At 54.7% G+C, this 18,270-nt stretch overlaps 5 protein-coding genes across 5 annotated transcripts; 3 read left to right on the top strand and 2 right to left on the bottom strand.

The window, feature by feature from the left end:
* Window positions 1-698: 698 nt before the first annotated feature.
* Window positions 699-4,555, top strand: K437DRAFT_254690 (protein prenylyltransferase). Its single transcript, XM_013389364.1, has 4 exons — window positions 699-3,436; window positions 3,534-3,719; window positions 3,785-4,064; window positions 4,130-4,555. The coding sequence occupies exons 1-4, from the start codon at window positions 872-874 to the stop codon at window positions 4,447-4,449; spliced, it is 3,351 nt and encodes a 1,116-aa protein (XP_013244818.1). The 5' UTR covers window positions 699-871; the 3' UTR covers window positions 4,450-4,555.
* Window positions 4,556-6,470: 1,915 nt separating this feature from the next.
* Window positions 6,471-7,583, bottom strand: K437DRAFT_217062 (uncharacterized protein; the record flags this gene model as incomplete). Its single annotated transcript, XM_013389363.1, has 3 exons — window positions 6,471-6,714; window positions 7,174-7,261; window positions 7,385-7,583. Coding segments are annotated over 3 exons (531 nt in total), but the record flags the coding sequence as incomplete, so codon positions are not given.
* Window positions 7,584-10,072: 2,489 nt separating this feature from the next.
* On the top strand, window positions 10,073-11,747 carry K437DRAFT_43990 (Brix-domain-containing protein). Its single transcript, XM_013389338.1, has 2 exons — window positions 10,073-10,212; window positions 10,292-11,747. Exons 1-2 carry the CDS (start codon window positions 10,201-10,203, stop codon window positions 11,618-11,620), a joined length of 1,341 nt encoding a protein of 446 aa, XP_013244792.1. The 5' UTR covers window positions 10,073-10,200; the 3' UTR covers window positions 11,621-11,747.
* A 1,300-nt stretch (window positions 11,748-13,047) lies between these two features.
* K437DRAFT_44038 (FAD-dependent thiol oxidase) lies at window positions 13,048-14,382 on the top strand. Its single transcript, XM_013389340.1, has 2 exons — window positions 13,048-13,400; window positions 13,490-14,382. Exons 1-2 carry the CDS (start codon window positions 13,143-13,145, stop codon window positions 14,264-14,266), a joined length of 1,035 nt encoding a protein of 344 aa, XP_013244794.1. The 5' UTR covers window positions 13,048-13,142; the 3' UTR covers window positions 14,267-14,382.
* Window positions 14,383-14,628: 246 nt separating this feature from the next.
* On the bottom strand, window positions 14,629-18,255 carry K437DRAFT_44020 (uncharacterized protein). The gene is made up of 7 exons (XM_013389339.1): window positions 17,348-18,255; window positions 16,465-17,270; window positions 16,195-16,392; window positions 15,818-16,131; window positions 15,345-15,747; window positions 15,106-15,284; window positions 14,629-15,031 (listed from the first exon to the last, which is right to left on the bottom strand). Exons 1-7 carry the CDS (start codon window positions 17,853-17,855, stop codon window positions 14,992-14,994), a joined length of 2,448 nt encoding a protein of 815 aa, XP_013244793.1. The 5' UTR covers window positions 17,856-18,255; the 3' UTR covers window positions 14,629-14,991.
* Between the last annotated feature and the right edge of the window lie 15 nt (window positions 18,256-18,270).

The raw sequence follows: 18,270 nt of genomic DNA, 5'->3' as shown, positions 1-18,270 counted from the left end.
AGAGTTCAACAACAGCCTGTGCCATTTCTACTCTCCTGCCAACCATGGATGCTGCCATTACTTGGAGTACGTCTGCATTCCCATCCTCCCTGTGCCTATCGCTTGATAATATAAGTTGAAGCACGCAGCAGGGCCACACGGCTGATGAGTGAGAATGACTGCCGTCCATCGCCTCATCTTCTCAATCCCAGCGGCTGAGACCATCGTTGTCCCTGCCGGAAAGACCCACGTAGCCCGTCCGTCTTTCGCATGGCCTACGCTCTAGGGCTGCCATTGTGGAATAGGTGACTTGGATCCAACAGCTCGTCGCACCGCGCGGCTCGTCCACATGTTGGCGAAGGAGCGAACGACTGAACAAAGTCAGCATTTTCCAAGAGATAAGTCCCCTTTGAAGCGCAGCCATACCGCAAGCAAGTTGCCCCGGGTCACCGGTCAACGTAGGCATTTCCGATTCTCGCAGCAGAGATCAATGTCATATGAACGTTGTGTCTCGAGGGTTGCCAGCAGCAGGGGCCGTCTATTCAATGGGTTGGCGAGCATGTTCGTTATACTGCAAATCTATCGTCGCACATGTATGAAGAATGGATCCAAGGATATTGGCAATTGTCACGTGACCACTACTGCTTGTACGTGCCGACCAACTATCTCGACCCGCTCGAAGAAACTCGACTTCTCACCTCGCACTCGCACCATGTGCATGGACACCCATGCCCCTTAGATGTGCCCGAGAGACAAATTCGTTGACCGCTCGTCATAGCAAGCTGGTCAGCAAGGCCTCTTCGGAGCGACTTTGGGCAGGAGCAGCTTTCTCGAGCTTGGCGTAGTTCTATCGCCCTTCTTGGAGGAGCCGCGTACGGCACTGGGCGCCATCATGGCTCCCGAAAAGAATGTCAAAGGCAAGGCGCCCATGCAAGTCTCAGCTTCCCCTGCTCATGTTCAGACCGGCTCCAATGCCGAGGCCTCGTCCTCTTTAATCAAAGATCAGCTCTCGCGGCTCACCTCGCTCTTCCCGCTCACGTGGCCAATTCCGTCGCCGGCATCCGACGCGACGCTCATCCCATCCGAAGATGTCTCCTTCGAGCAATCGCTTTTGCTCAACATCGACAACATCCGCTCGTGGCGCTCATACATGGATCATATACTAGTCACGAACAATCTCTCCGACTCGGATCTCTCAGCGCATGCGCCGCTCCCGCCTGCAGACGTTCAATTCGGAGACGCAGGCGTGTCGAAGAAGCTTGGCTTTCTTGCGAATGAAGGCCAGCGTCTCGCCTTGCGCCGGCTGACAAGCATATATGAGCGAGCGATAGCTCAGTTCCCGTACAACTACAGCCTGAGGCGAAATTACCTCGCCTTACGCTCTCGCTTCGTCCTCGGGCGGCGACACAAGTTCGGGCATCATGATGCTCTGCGCCGACAAGTCAAAGCAGGTCGGGAAAATCTCGACGTAGGGCCCAAACTGATCGAGGAAGACGACACTGCGAGAGGAGAGGAGTACAGCGATGCATCCTGGGATTTGGACAGCGCACTCGACGGCGTCATAGGCGTCGAAGAATGGCACAGCCTCGCAGCTGCCTTTGAGCGCAGTCTTGCCATCCTCCCCCGCATGCCACGCTTATGGCTCCTCTACCTTTCGATCTTCCTCCACCCATATTGTCCCAGCACACTCTCCTTCACTCATGCAAGACGGACCTTCGATAGGGCGCTGCGAACACTGCCGGGCTCGCTGCATCTACGAATATGGAAAGTCTACCTTAAATGGGCCGAGAAAAAGGGCGGCGAGACGTGTCTCCGCATCTGGCGGCGGTATCTCCGGGTGGACCCGAGCTTGACAGAGCGCTACGTGCGCATCATCCTCGAAGAAAGGAAACGCAAGGCGCCAAGGTTCAATGAAAGGATGGAGGACGACGAGGATGACGATGGCGAGGAGGAAGCGCAGCCAGATCCTCGCGCGCTGGAAGCCGCAAAGCTACTGCTTTCGCTTGCAATGTCTGCAGCCAGTGGAACCTACACTTCACCGGACGCAAAGTCACCATACCAACTTCTCATCGAATGGCTAGAGCTAGCGGAAAAGTATCCGGAAGACGTCGGAATGGACCCTCAGGAAGAGGACGAGGAGAGGCGGAACAGAGGCCTGCCGAGTCTCTTCATCGAGGTGATGGATCCAACGCAGGGCAGTGGAAAGGGTGGTGCCACACAAAATGGCGAAAATGCGCAGTCCAATGGAATGCTTGTGCCGGTGCAAGCGAGGAAAGGCAAAGCTGGCGCTGCTACGACTGGCAGGAACGCTGTTCAACTTCAGCCCTCATCGGCGATTAGCAACAGTTCAGCGCAACCGTCCTGGGAAACAGATGCATTGAATGACCGAAAGCTACCAGTCTCGATCCTCGTCCAGTGGGAGGGGCTGGCCAAGTACCCGGATCAGGCAGGACGCCTATGGACAGGACTTGCAACCTACTACATCAAACGCTCTGAATTCGAGCTGGCACGCAAGACATTCGAACAGGGCATGAAGTCCGTCGCCACTGTCCGTGATTTTACGCAAATCTTTGACGCATACGCCGAGACGAGCGAAGGCGTGCTGAGTTACCTAATGGAAGAACTCGCAGCCATGGAAGAAGCGGGCGAGTCTGTGGATGAAGAAGGTGTCAGCAAGGAGGACAAAGAAAAGGAGGTGGACGACCGAATGAGGGAATTCGAGGAGCTGATGGAACGGCGGCCATTCTTGGTCAACGATGTCTTGCTGCGGCGCAATCCGGATGATGTGCAAGAGTGGGAGAAGCGCGTCTTACTCTTCGGAGACGATGATGAGAAGGTCATTGCAACTTACCAAAAAGCGATCGAGACGATCAACCCGCGCAAGACGACTGCAAATCATCACCAACTCTTCCTCAATTTTGCCAAGTTCTACGAGCAAGGCGGGAGCAACCCGGATGGTGAGACCGAGCCTGACCTCGACAGTGCTCGGCAGATTTTCGAGAAGGCAGTCACAATCCCCTTTCGGAGGGTCGATGAGCTAGCGGAGATCTGGTGTGAGTACGCAGAGATGGAGGTGCGCCAGTCAAACTACGATACCGCGCTGCGGCTACTGGCACGGGCTACTCAGCCGCCACGGGGCAACGTTAAGCACATCAGCTACCATGACGATAGCCTATCCGTGCAGACGCGTCTGTTCAAGAGTCTCAAGCTATGGTCGTTCTATATCGATCTCGAAGAGTCGCTGGGATCGGTCGAGTCTGCCAAAGCGGTCTACGACCGCGTTCTAGAGCTCAAGATTGCCAATGCTCAGATCATCGTCAACTATGCTGCTTTCTTGGAAGAGCACAAGTATTTCGAGGAGGCGTTCAAAGTCTACGAACGCGGTGTCGAAGCCTTCCCCTATCCTGTCGCTTTCGAATTATGGAACGTCTACCTAGGCAAGTTTGTGAAACGATATGTAAGTGGTTCGGCTAGCCTTTCATCCTCCGCGATGAGCCGCGCTGACTTACACACGCTTTCCTCGCTTTCTTTGCTCCCCCTCCTGCTTTTGTCAGGGCGGGGCCAAAATCGAGCGAGCGCGCGATCTGTTCGAGCAAGCACTCGAGAAGTGTCCGTCAAAGTACTGCAAGCCCCTTCTACTTATGTATGGCGCGATGGAGGAGGAGCACGGTCTGGCGCGGCGCGCGATGAAAGTTTACGAAAGGGCGATCCAGGTGGTACCGCCAGAGGATCGGTTTGAAGTAAGTGCTCTGTGTGAAAGATCCCATTTACTTTACCTTTACTGATATGCATTTTCCTCGCGCAGATGTACACTTTCTACATCGCCAAGGTCGCGGCCAACTTTGGTCTTGCGGCCACGCGGCCCATCTACGAGCAGGCTCTCGAAGCGCTGCCGGACAGGCAGACAGCCGAGATGTGCTTGCGCTTTGCAGCTCTGGAGCGCAAGCTTGGCGAGATTGACAGGGCAAGGGCCATCTACGCGCACGCGAGTCAATTCTGCGACCCGCGGACGCAGACCGCTTTCTGGAAGGAGTGGAATGCATTCGAAATCGAAACCGGTTCCGAAGACACCTTCAGAGAGATGCGTACGTTCTTGTGGGATCTCTTATTGCTCCTTGTATCGAAGCTGACGTCCGCGTTGCCCTTGCAGTGCGTATCAAACGCTCGGTTCAAGCGCAGTTCAACACCGATGTTTCTTACATCGCTGCATCCGCCCTCTCTGCCGCCCAAAAGGCGCAGCAAGGTACAGCTACCGCTGCGCTCGCAAACAGCAGTGTCGTTGACGCGGTTGCCGATCCAATGGCACAGGCCGAGGCCAATGCCGCCCGGACCAAGGCAGCGCCCGCAGGCTTCGTCGCTGCGCAGAAGACAGGTTTACCGCAGCTATCTGCAGATGGGGCCGCTGTCAACGGCAAGACATTCAACGAAGAGGAGATCGGAGGAGGAGATGATGACGACGACATCCTGTAGGCATAATGCAGAGCCCAAAAGAAAGTGCATCAGTGTACACGTGCAAACTTTTGCAATTTGTAATTCGCTTGCAGGGGGATGAAAACATAGGCTACAACATTGTTCGAGACAGTTGTCTACTTTGCCATGGCTATCCATATTTGTGCATGGGCAGCCTTGACGATTTGGACCTCGCCTGCATGGCGCAGGCGAGCGTTCGAGCGTCCACGAGGGTGAAAACATCATGTATGCGCGGCTTCTTGGAAGAACTTGGGGCTGCAATGCCTTTTTAAACGGTATGAGTGGGGAAATGGACGGTGGGTCCTCGTCTTTCACATGCGTATCGCTTTTGCCGCAGGAGAGCCCACTGAAGCGTCTCCATTCAGATCAGCTTTGCGTTTCTGACGAGGTGAGTTGTGCTTCGATGGTCCGGCGGCAGCAGCAACATTGGTGTCCAGTTCACTTGGAAGGTGGGCAGTGCCTATGTTTGAAGTCGATCCTTTGGAGGGCTCGGGAGAGAGTGACTTGATCCGGCCTTCGGAGCCGGAATCCTGCTCGAAAGGATCGATTTGGCTGTGGGGATGGCCGTTCGGCACTCCTGCCGCGGAGCCGCCCAAGAAGCCATCATCCAAGAATGCATTGGAAGAGTGCGGGCTGAACGTAAACGGAGATGGCGCACTAGGATCGGCTCCAGCAGGATCCCCTTGCTCGACAGAGCTGGCCCCAGACGCAATGTCGTTGTTGGTGTTGAGAAACTGCGAGAGGAACTCCATATCTCCATCACTAGGAGACGGCGACGGTGCTAAGAAACGGGTTTCTGCGCTCTGCCCATTCGCATCAGAGGGCAAGCTAGACCATTTGCTGCCACCATTGCCATCAGCCTGGCCCAGTGATTGAATGCCATTGGCGATGGCGGCCTGGTGGACCGTGATGGTAGCGGCAGACACTGGGTCCGTATTTCTGAGCGAGTCAACGAGCTGCATAATACTGTCCTGCACGCGACTGGCATTCTCCATGGAATTCTGCAGCTCCCAGGTGCTTCTGGGCAGCGTCACTGCGAGTTGTTGCTCTGAATCGTTCCTCGGCCCCGTGTTGTCCGTGATGAAGCTATTGCCATTGTTGTTGTTGTTGTTGTTATGGTTATTGTTCGCAAATGCATTCTGCAGGATGGAGGCGGTGTCGGGGTCTGATTTAAGCGTGCTGACTGGTGTCGAACCGAGATCATTCTGACCAGATGCAGAAGCGGAGCCGACTTGATGCGTGTATGTCGACCGTTGCTGCGATTGTTGGTATGATCCTTGTGTTTGCTGGTAAGGTTGCTCTTGGGGCTGCAAGGCGGGCCCTCCACTTTGAGAGGAAGCAATGAAAGCAGGCTGTTTGAAAAGTTGCGCAAGCCAAGCACTCCCTTCATCTGTCGAAAGCGCTTGGATGATCTGCTGCTGCGCCTGCTGCGACAACCTTCGATTGCTACTGCCACCCTCTTCTTGACCCTGCCTCTGCCCTCGTTGCGCCCGCCCTGCAGCAATATCCAAGGACGGCGAGTCAATCCGTGTGAACCTAGCGCGCTCGTGGATAGCGCTGTTTACCGCATCTGGGTTGGGGCTAGTGCGGCTGCTGAGCGCGCGCGGGGAGATGGCCTCGCTGAAGCGGGTGCTATCATTGACTTGATCGGCAAGATCATCGTGCACCTCTTCGAAAAGGCCTTCGTTGGCGAAACGACGCACAATGTCTTGCTGTCGTGATGCATGCGTTGATGAGGATGATAACCTTGATGTCGACGGTTGCGGACCTTCAATCATCAAGCCACAGCGCCGAGGCCGAACCGTATGCGTTCCTGCACCTCCTGTCGCATCAACAGAGTGCGTCCCTGTACCGCCTGACTTGTGTACATCGGCGGCAGATGGCGAGCCTCCAGCCTGGCTCGCATCAGGGGAAAGGACGTCCAACCTGCCGATAAAGTCGTCGATGCTAGCGTTGGCAGCCGCACTTCCTTCGTCTGCATTCTCCAGGTTGTGTCCACCGCCTTGTCCGCCGCTGCCAACGCCAAAGACGCTGCCAAGAAATTTGACGATCTTGTTCATCGTCTCCTCCTGCCGTTTGGTCCTGCGACTATTGTCCAGGGCCTCCTGCCACAAACGCGTTTGCGCCGAGCTGAGGTGGTGCAGGTCGCGTGTGATGTCCGACTGCGCTCTCTGGATCGATTGTAGCGTGTTCCAAAGCGTGGTGATGTGCAGCGACGTGTTTGCGAGGTTTGGCCCGGCGCTGGGGCCAGCGCCAGCACAGGAGCTAGTATCAGCGGTAGCATCTGCACCATGAGCGTCGCCTCCTACAGCTGTACCAGCCGCCGCAGCCGCCACCGCAGCAAATGCAGGGCTCTGCAACGCCTCCCAGTTGATGCCGCCGCCGCTGCCTACGCCTGCTGCCGCCGCATTGGCGCTGCCGCTGCCACCTGCACCGATACCAGGAATTTGGTGAGCCTGGTTGTAGAGCATTAGCGGCCACTGCTGATCCGCGTCGGGGCGGATGAGCGCACCAGCGTTGTCGAGGCTGAGCAAGTCACTGCCTAGTGTTGCCATTCCTCGTCGCTGCTTCTTGCCTTGCTGGCTGGTCCTGCTGCTGCCGCCTGGCTGAGATGCAAGATGTCCCACAATCTCGTGCATTTCCTCTTCCTCCTCATCCGCGTCGTCGACACGTGCCTTGGATCTCCCACTGCTACCATCCTTGTCCTTGTCCTTGTGCGTGGACTTTTTGCGAACGACATACTGGAGCAAGTCTGGTCGATCTCGCTGGAAGTTTTCGTTCATGAACTCCCATAGCTCGATCTCGCCAGCAACTCCTGCCCCTTGCCCTCCTGTTGACCCGGCGACAGCGGTAACAGATTCATTTTGTGCCTGCCTGTCTGCCGCTGCTATCGAGCCGGCTTGGCTCTTGATAGAGGCGTCGAGCAAGTCATCACGAACCAGCGCGCCCTGGTGCAGATGAGGGACCTTGTGAAAACCATACATGTTGAGCTGGCGTACAAAGCTTGTGAAGCGGTTGTGCTTGAAGAAGCGCGGCAGGACGTGTGTGGAGAAGGTGTCTTGATTGGGAACAAAGAAAGTTTTGCCAGATGGTGACCAGCAGATGTAGTCGTCCGTTGAAGGGTCGTCGACCATACTGCGTACCAAGGAACGCGAGAAATTTGCAGTTGTCAGCAACTAGGCTTGAGAAAAATCGGGCAAGCTGGGTTTCCTTTTGCGTTTCTCACCTCTTGAGCTTGTTGAGAAATGCCGGATGACTACGACTGGTCGGAGTGACATTTGGGATGCGGATTGCGCTTGGCATAGGGACAGGGGCAGCAGAGTTAGATGCAGATGTAGATGTAGATGTAGATGTAGATGTAGATGTAGAGGTAGATGCAAAGGTAGCTGCAGAGGTAGGTGCAGATGCGGGAGCGGTGGAAGTCACCACTGCAGCTGAACCGTTGGTGGTTGTAGGAGGGCTACTGCTGTTCTGCCCTCCCCCTCCTGGCACCTGATGATGGTCATTAATCCCAAGCGTAGCAGGAACCGTCGCGGTGTACGTCATTTGCGTGGCGCTCATACTCTCTACGACATCCGCGAAGTCTGGAACACTGGCGTGGGTGTAGAGATCCGCAAAGTTACCCGCATCGGTGCCCGTGGCTGCCGCAATAACCCCTGCACTGAAACTCATCGGATCAACCGAGTCAAGTGGGCTGCCAGGCGTGGTCAGGTCAAAGGAATAGGGCATCCCTTGCGGCGACGAAACAGCCGCCATGGCTTCGTTGCCGGCGCGCTTGGGCGAGGCTTCTTTGCCTCCTCGCTTGGCTGCTTCTGCGTTTTGAGATGGGTTTGTCGACAATGGTGGAAGCGACGTCGAGGGTGAGGCGCATGCAGATAACTGAGCTGGATTCGATTGTCCGGGTCCTGCATTGCTGGCAGCTGCCACAGGTGTCGGCTTGGACTGCCTTCTCTGCCTCCCTGGAGATGTTGCTGAGTTCAACTCTCTCGCCGTCGCAGACCCAGACGCAGTTGCAGGCTCAGCCGCGTCTGCCGCTGAAAGCGGCTGGCCCGAACCCGGTACAGCCGTAGAGGCAGATGTGGAGGCGATCGACATGCTGCTCACTTGGTCCCGGGCCTTTTCGTGCTCCTCCGTTTATATGTGAAAGAGCTATGTGCACTTGTCGAGCACCGATGGGTCATCGACTCATGGTTGGTGACCAGCAGATTACAGGCTGGTAACACCTAGAAACACTCCGCTAGGCGCACTGAATGCGTTGCTGAGATAAGGAACGAATCACACAGCCATCCAAGCTATCGACAGGGTGCTATCAATGCACCAGCGGAAGAGAGATGAAGAGCCAAAAGTCGGCCGTGGTCCAGGGTGGTCGAGCCTTTGAACTGGTTATATCGTCGCTTGCTCGGCTGTTGGCAGTGGTGTCGTTGTCGCAAGCCAAGCAACAGGACCATGCGAGGACCGATATGCGTGCTTGTTGTAGCAGCTTAGAAGATGTCCGCCGCAAGAGCTCTTTGAACGTCAGGCAGGCAGGAAGGATGTAAAACGTACGCCAAGGCTGCCAGGGATACTTGACCATTGGATAGCGAGACGACAACGCGGACCATCTCTAACATGAACTCCATCATTCAAAAAATAAAGACATCAAGAAAAAGAAAGAAAATGATGATGTGGCACTGATGCGTCACGCACGCTTTCTGAGGTTCACGAAACTGCCGGCCACCCGCCGACTAGAATGCTTGCTTTCATCATCTATCGATTCATCGCTGGACGCTGGAGAAAAGAATCACATGGAGCAAGTCAATTGGGAGCTGAAGAAGGGACGAATGTAGTGTATATGCAGTTCCAATCTCAGACAATGATTGGAGACGTGCCTCATGGTAGAATCAGTTGCGGGGATTAGAACTTTTTCGTTGAGGTATTGTGAAACTGAACGAGACGAGCTCACACGCGCAGGGATCGAAGTCACAACAGAAAGCACTGCAATGTCGCAAACCTCGTAACTCATCCAAGGACCAGTCATGCCAAAATGTGCGACTTTTACTGAGGTATTTTCTCGTTACCCTGCACATGTATATGTATACATTGTCGCCTACACGGTCCTGTCGGCATCTGCCTACCATGTGCCTTATGGCTTCATAGCTGGCGCCATGATATCACTTTTTCTCCCTACCCTGCGTTCGCATCTGCAGCAGCACCTTTAGCACAGCCCTAGCAGCGCCCCAGCCTGCTGCCGTATGCCGACGGCGATGGCGAGGTCCTCGATGGCGGTGTGAGCCCTCCGCGCCCTGGTCCAACTGTACATCCACTTGTTCCTCTTGTACCTTTTGACATTCACTCATCGTTTCCACTCCCACCTAACCAGAACCCTACGTGGTGACGATTGCTCGGACTCAAACCTAGCCTCCCTAAGGACCAGCTTGGCTCGCCCTCCACACTCTCCTCGAACCCCAACTCCCCTCCTTCCTCCCTTTGCTTTGACTCGTTCGCGATGAGCCATACAAACAGCGGATGTCCACCAGCGACTTGGCTCCCATGGCGCTTTAGACGATTGGCTTATGTAAGCAAAATTTGCCCCTTCACCTGATGCTTGTCATCAAATTGGTTCCTTCATCTTCGAGCTTGTGCTTGTTGGAGCTGTTAGGCGATGCTCGTATTGAATAACATCATCGGTAACTGCGGTCATCTTTCAAGCCAGCTGGCTCTATCGTGGTCATACGTTTCTTTCGTCGTAGCAAAAGGCGCAGCCCGGTCAAGATGGTCAAACGGGTGTGTCTACCTCCCTTTCCTATTCCGGCTTGATTGCACACGATGTACTGATACTCCAATCTTCGCACCTTCCTTTTAGCAACGACGCAGCACGGGGGGAGGCCACGGGAAGCACCGTGCCAAGAAGAGAAAGGCTGCAACAAACCCGGGTCCCTTGGGCTCTTCTAGCGGCAGCGGCGATGGCGGTGCCAAAGTTCCACGCTCTTTCATCCTACACTCCGGAGCCGTTTCTTCCTCCGTCTCTACCCTTCTTCACGATCTACGCTCCACTTTCGAGCCATACACTGCAGCGAATCTACGTCAGACGCGGTCCAACCGGATGAAGGACTTTGTCAACATTAGCGGCATCCTTGGCGTCAGCCACATGATGGTGCTTCATCAGCCGGGCATGCAGCGCAAGAACAAAGCCAAGATTGCTGCAGGTGATACATTGGGCTCGAATGGGCAATCCAGCGTCTCTGCTGCAAGCGACACGGGCAGGGTCAATCTTCGCATTGCAACGCTGCCGCATGGGCCGACACTGACGTTTCGAGTGAACAAGTATTCTCTACGAAAGGACATTCTGCACTCCCAGAAACGGCCGCCGACACGCGGGAACGAGTACCTCACTCCTCCGCTGTTGGTTCTCAACAACTTCACTAGCCAAGCACAGACAGGGTCCGACGGCAAGCCTCTTGGGACTAAAGGGAAAGAGGTGCAGCTAATGATCAGCCTCTTCCAAAATCTCTTCCCTCCGATCCATGTCCAGACTATGCATCTCTCCTCGGCTCGCCGCATAGTTCTGCTACACTACAACCCGGCAACCAAAACGATCGACTGGCGCCACTACATCATTCAGGTGCGGCCTGTCGGCGTCTCAAAGCGTCTTCGGCGCGTAGTAGAGGTGAACAGTGCGACCCCTGCGTCCGCTGTCGCCGCAGCTGCAGCCGCTGCCGGAATTTCACTCGCAGGGACCTCCAACAAGCGGAAGGGCTTGCCGGACCTGGGCAACGTAAACGACATTAGCGACTACGTTCTTGGCCGCCGCTCTCGAATCGGCGGCGGCGATGAGTCCAGGGACGAAGACAACGGGGACGACGCACACAGTGGTTTCGAGACGGACGCCTCCACCGACGCAGACGATTCGGACGTCGAAGACGGCGAAGGCGGGAGCGCGCGCAGGAACACTGTCGATCTCTTCCAAGACTACATGGGCCGCGGCAATGCGGGAAAGGCGAGCCAGCGTGCGCGGGAGGCCGGAAGCAACCAGCGTGCCGTCAAGCTGCGCGAGCTTGGACCGCGTATGGAGTTGAGGCTCATCAAGATCGAGGAGGGTTTCGGAGGGGGAGAAGTGCTTTATCACGACTATGGTGCGTTCTTCGGCTCTTGCTTCTTTCTCTTACCATTTTCTGCCGTGTTGATCCAATGAATGCTCTCCTGGTTTTCACAGTGAAAAAGTCAGCAGCCGATGCGGCCGAGCAGCGGCGCTCGCATGTGGCGGCAGCCAAGCTCAAAGCGGAGCGTCGCGCCGAGCAGGAGCAGAATGTACAGCGCAAAAAGGCAGAGCGTGAGGCGCTCAAGACCAAATCAGGTAGGCGTGGTGCACGCACCGGCGACGAGGAGAGCGACGAGGATGGGGATACAGCATACGACATTGACGGTGACAGCGATAGCGATAGCCCCTCACGGGCTGGTGCTGGGGAAACAAGGGACGATGATGATGAATTCGACTACGAGGATCGCTTCGGAGGAGAAGTTGAGCGACACCAGCCAGCTGCATTCGACGGAGGCTTGGAGGACGAAGATGAGGAGGAGGATGACGATGACGTTTTGGGGGACGATGCAGAGCTGTTTGAAGGTATGGCTTCGGAAGGAGGCGACTACAGCGATGAGGACGACGAAGATGAGGAACAAGATGAGGACGAGGACAGCGACCTTAGTCCGATCGAGATCACCTCCGACTTTGAGGAAATTTTCTCCGAGGACGAGCAGCCGGCAACTTCGGCGAAACTGCCACCAAAAGGCAAGGGCCGGAGTGCTCGTAGATAGGAGGATTCGCTGTATTTTCTCTACACCTCTGCCGCTGTTCAAGCCACACGCCGTCATTGTAAGCCAAGTGCAAGAAGCAAGCATGAGTCAAATGGTTGTCCGTACTCTGCGAAGCGAATGATGCGATGAGGAACCAGAAAACGATGCATGCGGGCAGTCACGTATTAGGCCCTGGGCACGGGCGTCGCAGGACCTATTTTTGCATACCTCCCAACGCCTCTGCGCGGCACCCATCGCGTACACCATCCGTCGTTGCTGATACTAATGGAGCCGCTTCGTGGCGGACCCAGGTCGTAGATAAGGGGAGTTCTCGGATCTGAACAATGCAAGAAGCTTACGAGAAAGGTTGATCGTTGCCTACAAGCAGATGGTCACGACGAGAGCCGAAAGCGACCGCCATTTCGCCATGGTCCCCCACGGCTGTGCGGATGGCGGCGGATAAGGACGCGCCCTGAGGCATAGGCAGCCACACAAAAGGCTTCATGGTCATCACCCATGGGCTGAGAGGCAATGGCTCAGTGTGTGCATTGCACCGCGGTTACCGAATTCCACGTGACCACCCCGCGACAGGCTTGTCGTCGTGTGCAGTGCTTATGTATCACAGTGTGGAGCGAACATGCAAGCGAGAGGGTTACCTTTCGGTGCAAATTGCTACGTCACATGCATCTCTACGACTTGTCCATAGAATGGCGAGTCGTCGGCGCCAGCTGACCGTTCTGGTTATTGCGACTTACATCCGAGAGATTATTTCCAACAGTACAGAGTCGTCTGAACGTGTGTGAAGCAGTGCTCTACTTGCTGGTTGCTGCTCTGCCCACCTCTATTTATGCTTTGATCCAGGCCTTCGTCCATCAAATGCAGGCAGCGTGAACGATCGGGCACCATTTCTTTTACTGCTCAAAATGCCCACCTTTCAGGCCAAGCCGCTTGGCCGGCGACCATCGCCCTTTAGCCGCTTCGTGCCGCATGTGCGAAATCACCCTGTCCTCTTCTTCGGCCTTCCGTTCGTCCTCACCATCGTCGGGGCCTCGTTTGGGCTGAGCAGACTTACACAGACCAGGTACGACTACAATGCACAGAAAGTCTCGACGCTCAGCAAAGAAGAGGAGCTGAACATGAAAAAGGACAGGCGGAGGATCGACATCCGTGAAGAGTACTATGTGAGTCGATGTCCTGAGGCTCACCACGCCGTGGATTAGCTCTTCAAACCTGTGCTGACAAATGGTGAAAAAAATCTACATTGGTGCAGAAACTGCAAGCCAAGTCAGACGAGCTTGACGACTGGGAACCAAAGCGTATAAAGCGTCCAGAAGGGGTTCCAGAATGGGGGGTTCCGGCGATGAACCTGTCAGACAAAGCCCTGGAACCGCGAGATTACTCACGGGTAAGATCAGTTCTAGAGGCCTCCGAAGGGGACGGAAAGGGCTCTGAAAGATCTGAAGGCGATGAGAAGCCACTACCCGCGGGTATGTCCCGAGGCAGAAACGGGGTGGTACTTGGGCCCGACGGTAAGCCATGCAGAGCTTGCAACAGCAAGTTGGCTTTCTCTCAAGCTATGAAGACGACACTTCCTGGTGCCGCCTCTTTTAAGGAATCTACCAAAGCGCTCAAGGCCAAGACAAAAACAGCAGAAAGGAAGGTGGAATGCCCACCGGACGGCACGGAGCTTGGGCGTTCCACATGGACATTCCTGCACAGTGCTGCAGCATACTACCCCGACAAACCCAGCCTTAAGCATCAAAATGCCATGCGTGAGCTAATGCATTCCGTCAGTTTGCTATATCCCTGTGCACCGTGCGCAGAAGCCCTTCGGGACGAATTAGGGCGAGATGCTCGTGAAGGCGGCTGGGAGGCAAAAGAGCTCACGCTCGAGACGGCGATCAGTAGTGGGCCCCAGATACGAAGGTGGCTGTGCGGCATTCACAACGAGGTCAACGAGCGCGTAGGCAAGCAAAAGTGGCAATGTGATGAGAAGACTCTGAACGAGCGCTGGAAAGACGGTCCGAATGATGGTCGCTGTGATTAGGGGGCGCTGGGCAAGCATTGGCACTGAAGACTCTCTCGTCCACTCCATCTCAAGCAATATTCCAAAAGCATAAATTACTAATTTTGCAAGCTGTATTTTACGTTCGCAACTGCATCTCCACTTCCAAAGTCCAGCGTCAAGGGTATATCATCCATCTCGGGGAGCAAGCATCATTGGATGTTCGTCTTTGTTATTTTCCTTTGCTTTCTCGGTTGTCCGTCTCAGCGACAGCCTACGTGCCAACCTTGCTCTCCATGACGGGATCAGCAAGCTCTTCACCTTTCTCTCGCTGGACGTCTCTCGCGGCATTCTCGGCGAGCCCCGTGTCAGGGACGAAAAGCTTGCTCTTCGCCTGCGCTTCCACCATGGTATTCTCCGCTTGACTATTATCCAAGGCGGTGGATGAATTTGCCGTGGGCAACTTGATACTCCCCTTACCAGCGAGGTCAAACGCATTGCTTCTCCATTCGTTGCAAATGATATGCTTGCGCCCATTGCCTTCGATCTGTTTCTTGGCCTTCTTGACCCACTTGAAGGTGCGTGCCTCTTTCCAGCGATTGTCGTCTTCTCGCGCGAAGTCAATCTTAATCTCCCCTGCCTGCTCGTGGTACTTGCGAAGGAGGTCTCGAATGGCCGCCATTTGCGCGTTGATCTCTTCGAGCGTGATCTTGTCATCTTCGATTTCTTCGTTCAAACGGGCGCGGAGAAGTGCAAGATCCAACTCTTTAAGTCCAAGTGTGATACCATAAGAGATGAAAGAACGCACTGGAGTGGGTGCCAGAACCGCTCGTCAGCAGCCAGGACACCAAACTGACAACGAAGTACACTCACAAATTCGCTTCGTCAAGTAGTTATTCACAAGGCTGTTCGTGAATGCGTGCAGGACGCGGTGATTTGTCTGGTGGACCTTGAGGCTGAGTGTATTCAATTTAGTCTTGACCTTCTTGACCACGAAGAAATGTTTGGACCTGTCATTGGGGACATCAATATACATACTTAGCCCAAAGCCATCGATGTTCTGCAATCGCGTTCGTCAGTAAGCGCGTGCATCTGATTTAAGGTAAATGTCGCAACTTACCAGGTCACCAATACCTTTGTCCAAGAACCTGATTCCTTTCTTCCACTGGAACGCGAAGTCAAGCTTGTGTACCCTGATGCCCATCCCTTTGATCTTGATTTTCAGCTGGTGCGCATGGGAGCTCTCCTTGATCTTTCGGAAATCGACATGGAAGTCGTTCTTGATATTGAGGTCAAAGGTGTCTGGCAAAAGCTGCTTGAGTTGCAAGGCAACGTTCTCGACAGCGACGTCGAAATCAGGATGCAAGTAGCGAACACGCGGAATGGGCACCGCGCCGACCCGGTGAAAGACAAATGGCAGGATGACTCGCCGCATGTCATTCCAGATCGCCTTGCTGGGCAGGCCGCTCCCCTGCTTGCCGATGACCAGTTGCTTCGCAAACTTCGTGGCATGCATTGAGATTCTGGAGCAGTAGGATAGAGGCTTCAGTCAAAGGTCATGTGTCGACGCAAAAAAAAATCGGAAAGCCTCACGCTTTCAAGCACTTGTCTTGCTGGATGGCATGCGCGAATTTGGCCACACCTGAGATCACGATGACCACATTTCGCTTGTACTCTTGGCTCAACTCGTCGAAATGCTTTTTGATGGCTTTGCCATCGATCTCTGCTTGGGACGAGAGCGCATACCCTTCTTTGAGCAGCAAATCGCGCATGTACTCGTTGACCATACGCCAGAAAGACTGGGCTGTACGACCGGCAGCATTCTGCGATTTGCTGTCATCAATCGTGTCAGCCGCCAGTTCGTATGTGTTCTGAAGCACCGCAAGTAGAGATTGTCCCTCAGCGAACTGTACAAGGAGATGATGGTCAACACACTTAAGAAAACTTGCAATGGCGCGAATCCATCTCACATTGTCCAGAAATTCAAGAATGGGCTTGTTATTTTCCCCCAGCGCGGCGTCAAGCTTTCGCTTGACAAGCTCGGTCTTAGTCTCCATGGATGATGCTGTTGCCGCTTCTGCGGGCACAGGCACTAGTTTTTCAATGAACTCGATGAAGAAAATGATCGATTCGCGGTAATCAGGTTGAGCTTGAAGATCGGCGAACAGCTTTTATAAAGGGTGTAATTTGAGAGCCAGTCAGAAGAATGCCTTCAGATAGCATCAGACGTGCGAACACACCTTTCTAAAACGGGTGAAGAGGCGCTTCCTCCTTTCAGGAGTCCAGTTCTCCTTTGCATTCTTTACGAACTCATCTTTGCCAGTATTGGCCAATTTCAGCATTTCGCCGCGCTTCCCCAAGGTGTCCTGCCCAACTCTGATCCCAGAGACCGTGGCAAGCTGTACAGCATCAAAAAGGTCAGGCGGAAGGGAACCATTCTGGATGTTAAGATGTGCACGCTCGTTTATGCCTCCGGCATTCTCTTCAGCCTCCAGAGCCTGGCCGTTGACCTCAGCGAAAACCTCATTTTTGCTACTCTGAATCTGATCCACAGCGCATTTTGCCGGAGAGTGAAGATGCCGAGTCTCTTCTTTGGCGCTCGTGAGGGACTGCTGGGCCATTGCGAGCTGTTCAGCTGCCTTCTCTGTTGCGGTCATTTGCGCTTTCTGCGCCTTCTTCGCCGCCTGTTCCGGGTCTACAGGGCCAACTTGAATGCCGCCATCTTGCTGAGGCACTATACGCTCGAGCCGCAGCGTGTCTTCAGTATAACTCCGCTTCTCTTTAAATGCCTGCTGGACAAGACGCGCCTCGTCAAGAGGCGCTGCTTCGCCTCTTTCGATTGCGTGTTGCAGAACGCCACTGTCGATTCCATCTTTTTTGCCAAGCGCACTGCTCACTTGGCCAAGATCTTCCTGGGCAATTTCAAAGGTTGCTCTGGCCGTACCCTCCAATGTCGCTTCGAGGTAGAAGAATACGTCTGAGACAACATGGCGGAATGTGGGCTGCACGAGGATGAGTCGCAAAACAGTGCGGAGATGCACCGATGCTGGAAAGAAGGCGGTAACAATGTTAGAAGAATGGTCGAAGCAAGCAGGACTGATAGCATGCCTCATCTTGACGTACCGTGTGTGCTATTGGCGTTAACATCGTTGAGCTCCTTTACAGGCCCACCTGCTTGCTTTTGGGCCTTTCTGACCGCTTTCCTTGCTTGCTTCACATCGATCTTGGCCTTCTTCTCTTCCCTGGTGGATTCGATCAATCCTTGTACAGCTTTCTTGCCCTTGTCATCCTGGATCTTCATCAGGCCTGAGTCCGAAGCCTTGGCGGCGCCTCTGCTGCGCCAGAGCGCTTCCTGAACCGCCTCATGAGGGTTGCGTTCTTTGATGAGAAGTGCAATGGCTTTCAACAGGCCAGAAAACTCGTCAAGCAAGTCAAGGGTCTCGGGCGAAAGCTTGCGACGGTCGAGCACTGGGCTGGCCTCGGGCGCCTTAGCAGCAGCAGCGGCGTGGGCGGCCGAAGGATCCGTGGAAAGCAGGGTGGAGGACAGAAGGTGATTGATAATGGCAAGGAGCTGCTCATTGGTCGGGTATGCGCCTTTCTCAAGGGCTGCGAGGACGTCGATGATAGTCATCGTAGGCCGGCAGGCGTGTACAGGAACGGATGGCAGGACCCAAGGTATAGATAAGATGGTCGTGGATGTGGGAGACGCTGTGCAAGTGCCACGCCGGCGCTGAGATGCGCTGCAGCGTATTGAACACTTTCTGGGAGAAGCGACGAGCTCGTTTACGAACCAGCAAGATTATCTTAATGTCATCATCAGCTTGATAATGTGAGGCTTGTGCACGCTCAACAGTCGTCCCACGTTTCGAATCTCCAATGTAGACGATCCTCCTGCAACACACGAGCCTGCCCCACAACAGCGGTGTGGTTAAGGCTGAGACGTCGATCACTGACGTCAGAGGTGACACAGAATGACTCTTGAGGCAAAGGAAAGGAGTTAGACGAACATCTACTAACAAGCACAGGCTAAGTCCTCCATGCTCTGT

This window comes from Tilletiaria anomala, assembly GCF_000711695.1.
Source record: "Tilletiaria anomala UBC 951 chromosome Unknown K437scaffold_15, whole genome shotgun sequence".
Classification (NCBI taxonomy): Eukaryota; Fungi; Basidiomycota; class Exobasidiomycetes; order Georgefischeriales; family Tilletiariaceae; genus Tilletiaria; species Tilletiaria anomala.
Note: the sequence above shows the minus strand (reverse complement) of the source record. Positions and strands in the feature narration are given on the sequence as shown.

Bases quoted from the DNA above. Each gene is read 5' to 3' on its own strand.
- K437DRAFT_254690 (XM_013389364.1), top strand. From the start codon at position 872: ATGGCTCCCGAAAAGAATGTCAAAGGCAAGGCGCCCATGCAAGTCTCA. The intron at 3,437-3,533 runs GTAAGTGGTTCG...TGCTTTTGTCAG, and splicing joins GCAAGTTTGTGAAACGATAT to GGCGGGGCCAAAATCGAGCG. The intron at 3,720-3,784 runs GTAAGTGCTCTG...TTCCTCGCGCAG, and splicing joins CGCCAGAGGATCGGTTTGAA to ATGTACACTTTCTACATCGC.
- K437DRAFT_44038 (XM_013389340.1), top strand. From the start codon at position 13,143: ATGCCCACCTTTCAGGCCAAGCCGCTTGGCCGGCGACCATCGCCCTTT. The intron at 13,401-13,489 runs GTGAGTCGATGT...ACATTGGTGCAG, and splicing joins ACATCCGTGAAGAGTACTAT to AAACTGCAAGCCAAGTCAGA.
- K437DRAFT_44020 (XM_013389339.1), bottom strand. From the start codon at position 17,855: ATGACTATCATCGACGTCCTCGCAGCCCTTGAGAAAGGCGCATACCCG. The intron at 16,132-16,194 runs GTGAGATGGATT...CTCCTTGTACAG, and splicing joins TTCTTGAATTTCTGGACAAT to TTCGCTGAGGGACAATCTCT. The intron at 15,032-15,105 runs GCGAATTTGTGA...CACCCACTCCAG, and splicing joins GTGAATAACTACTTGACGAA to TGCGTTCTTTCATCTCTTAT.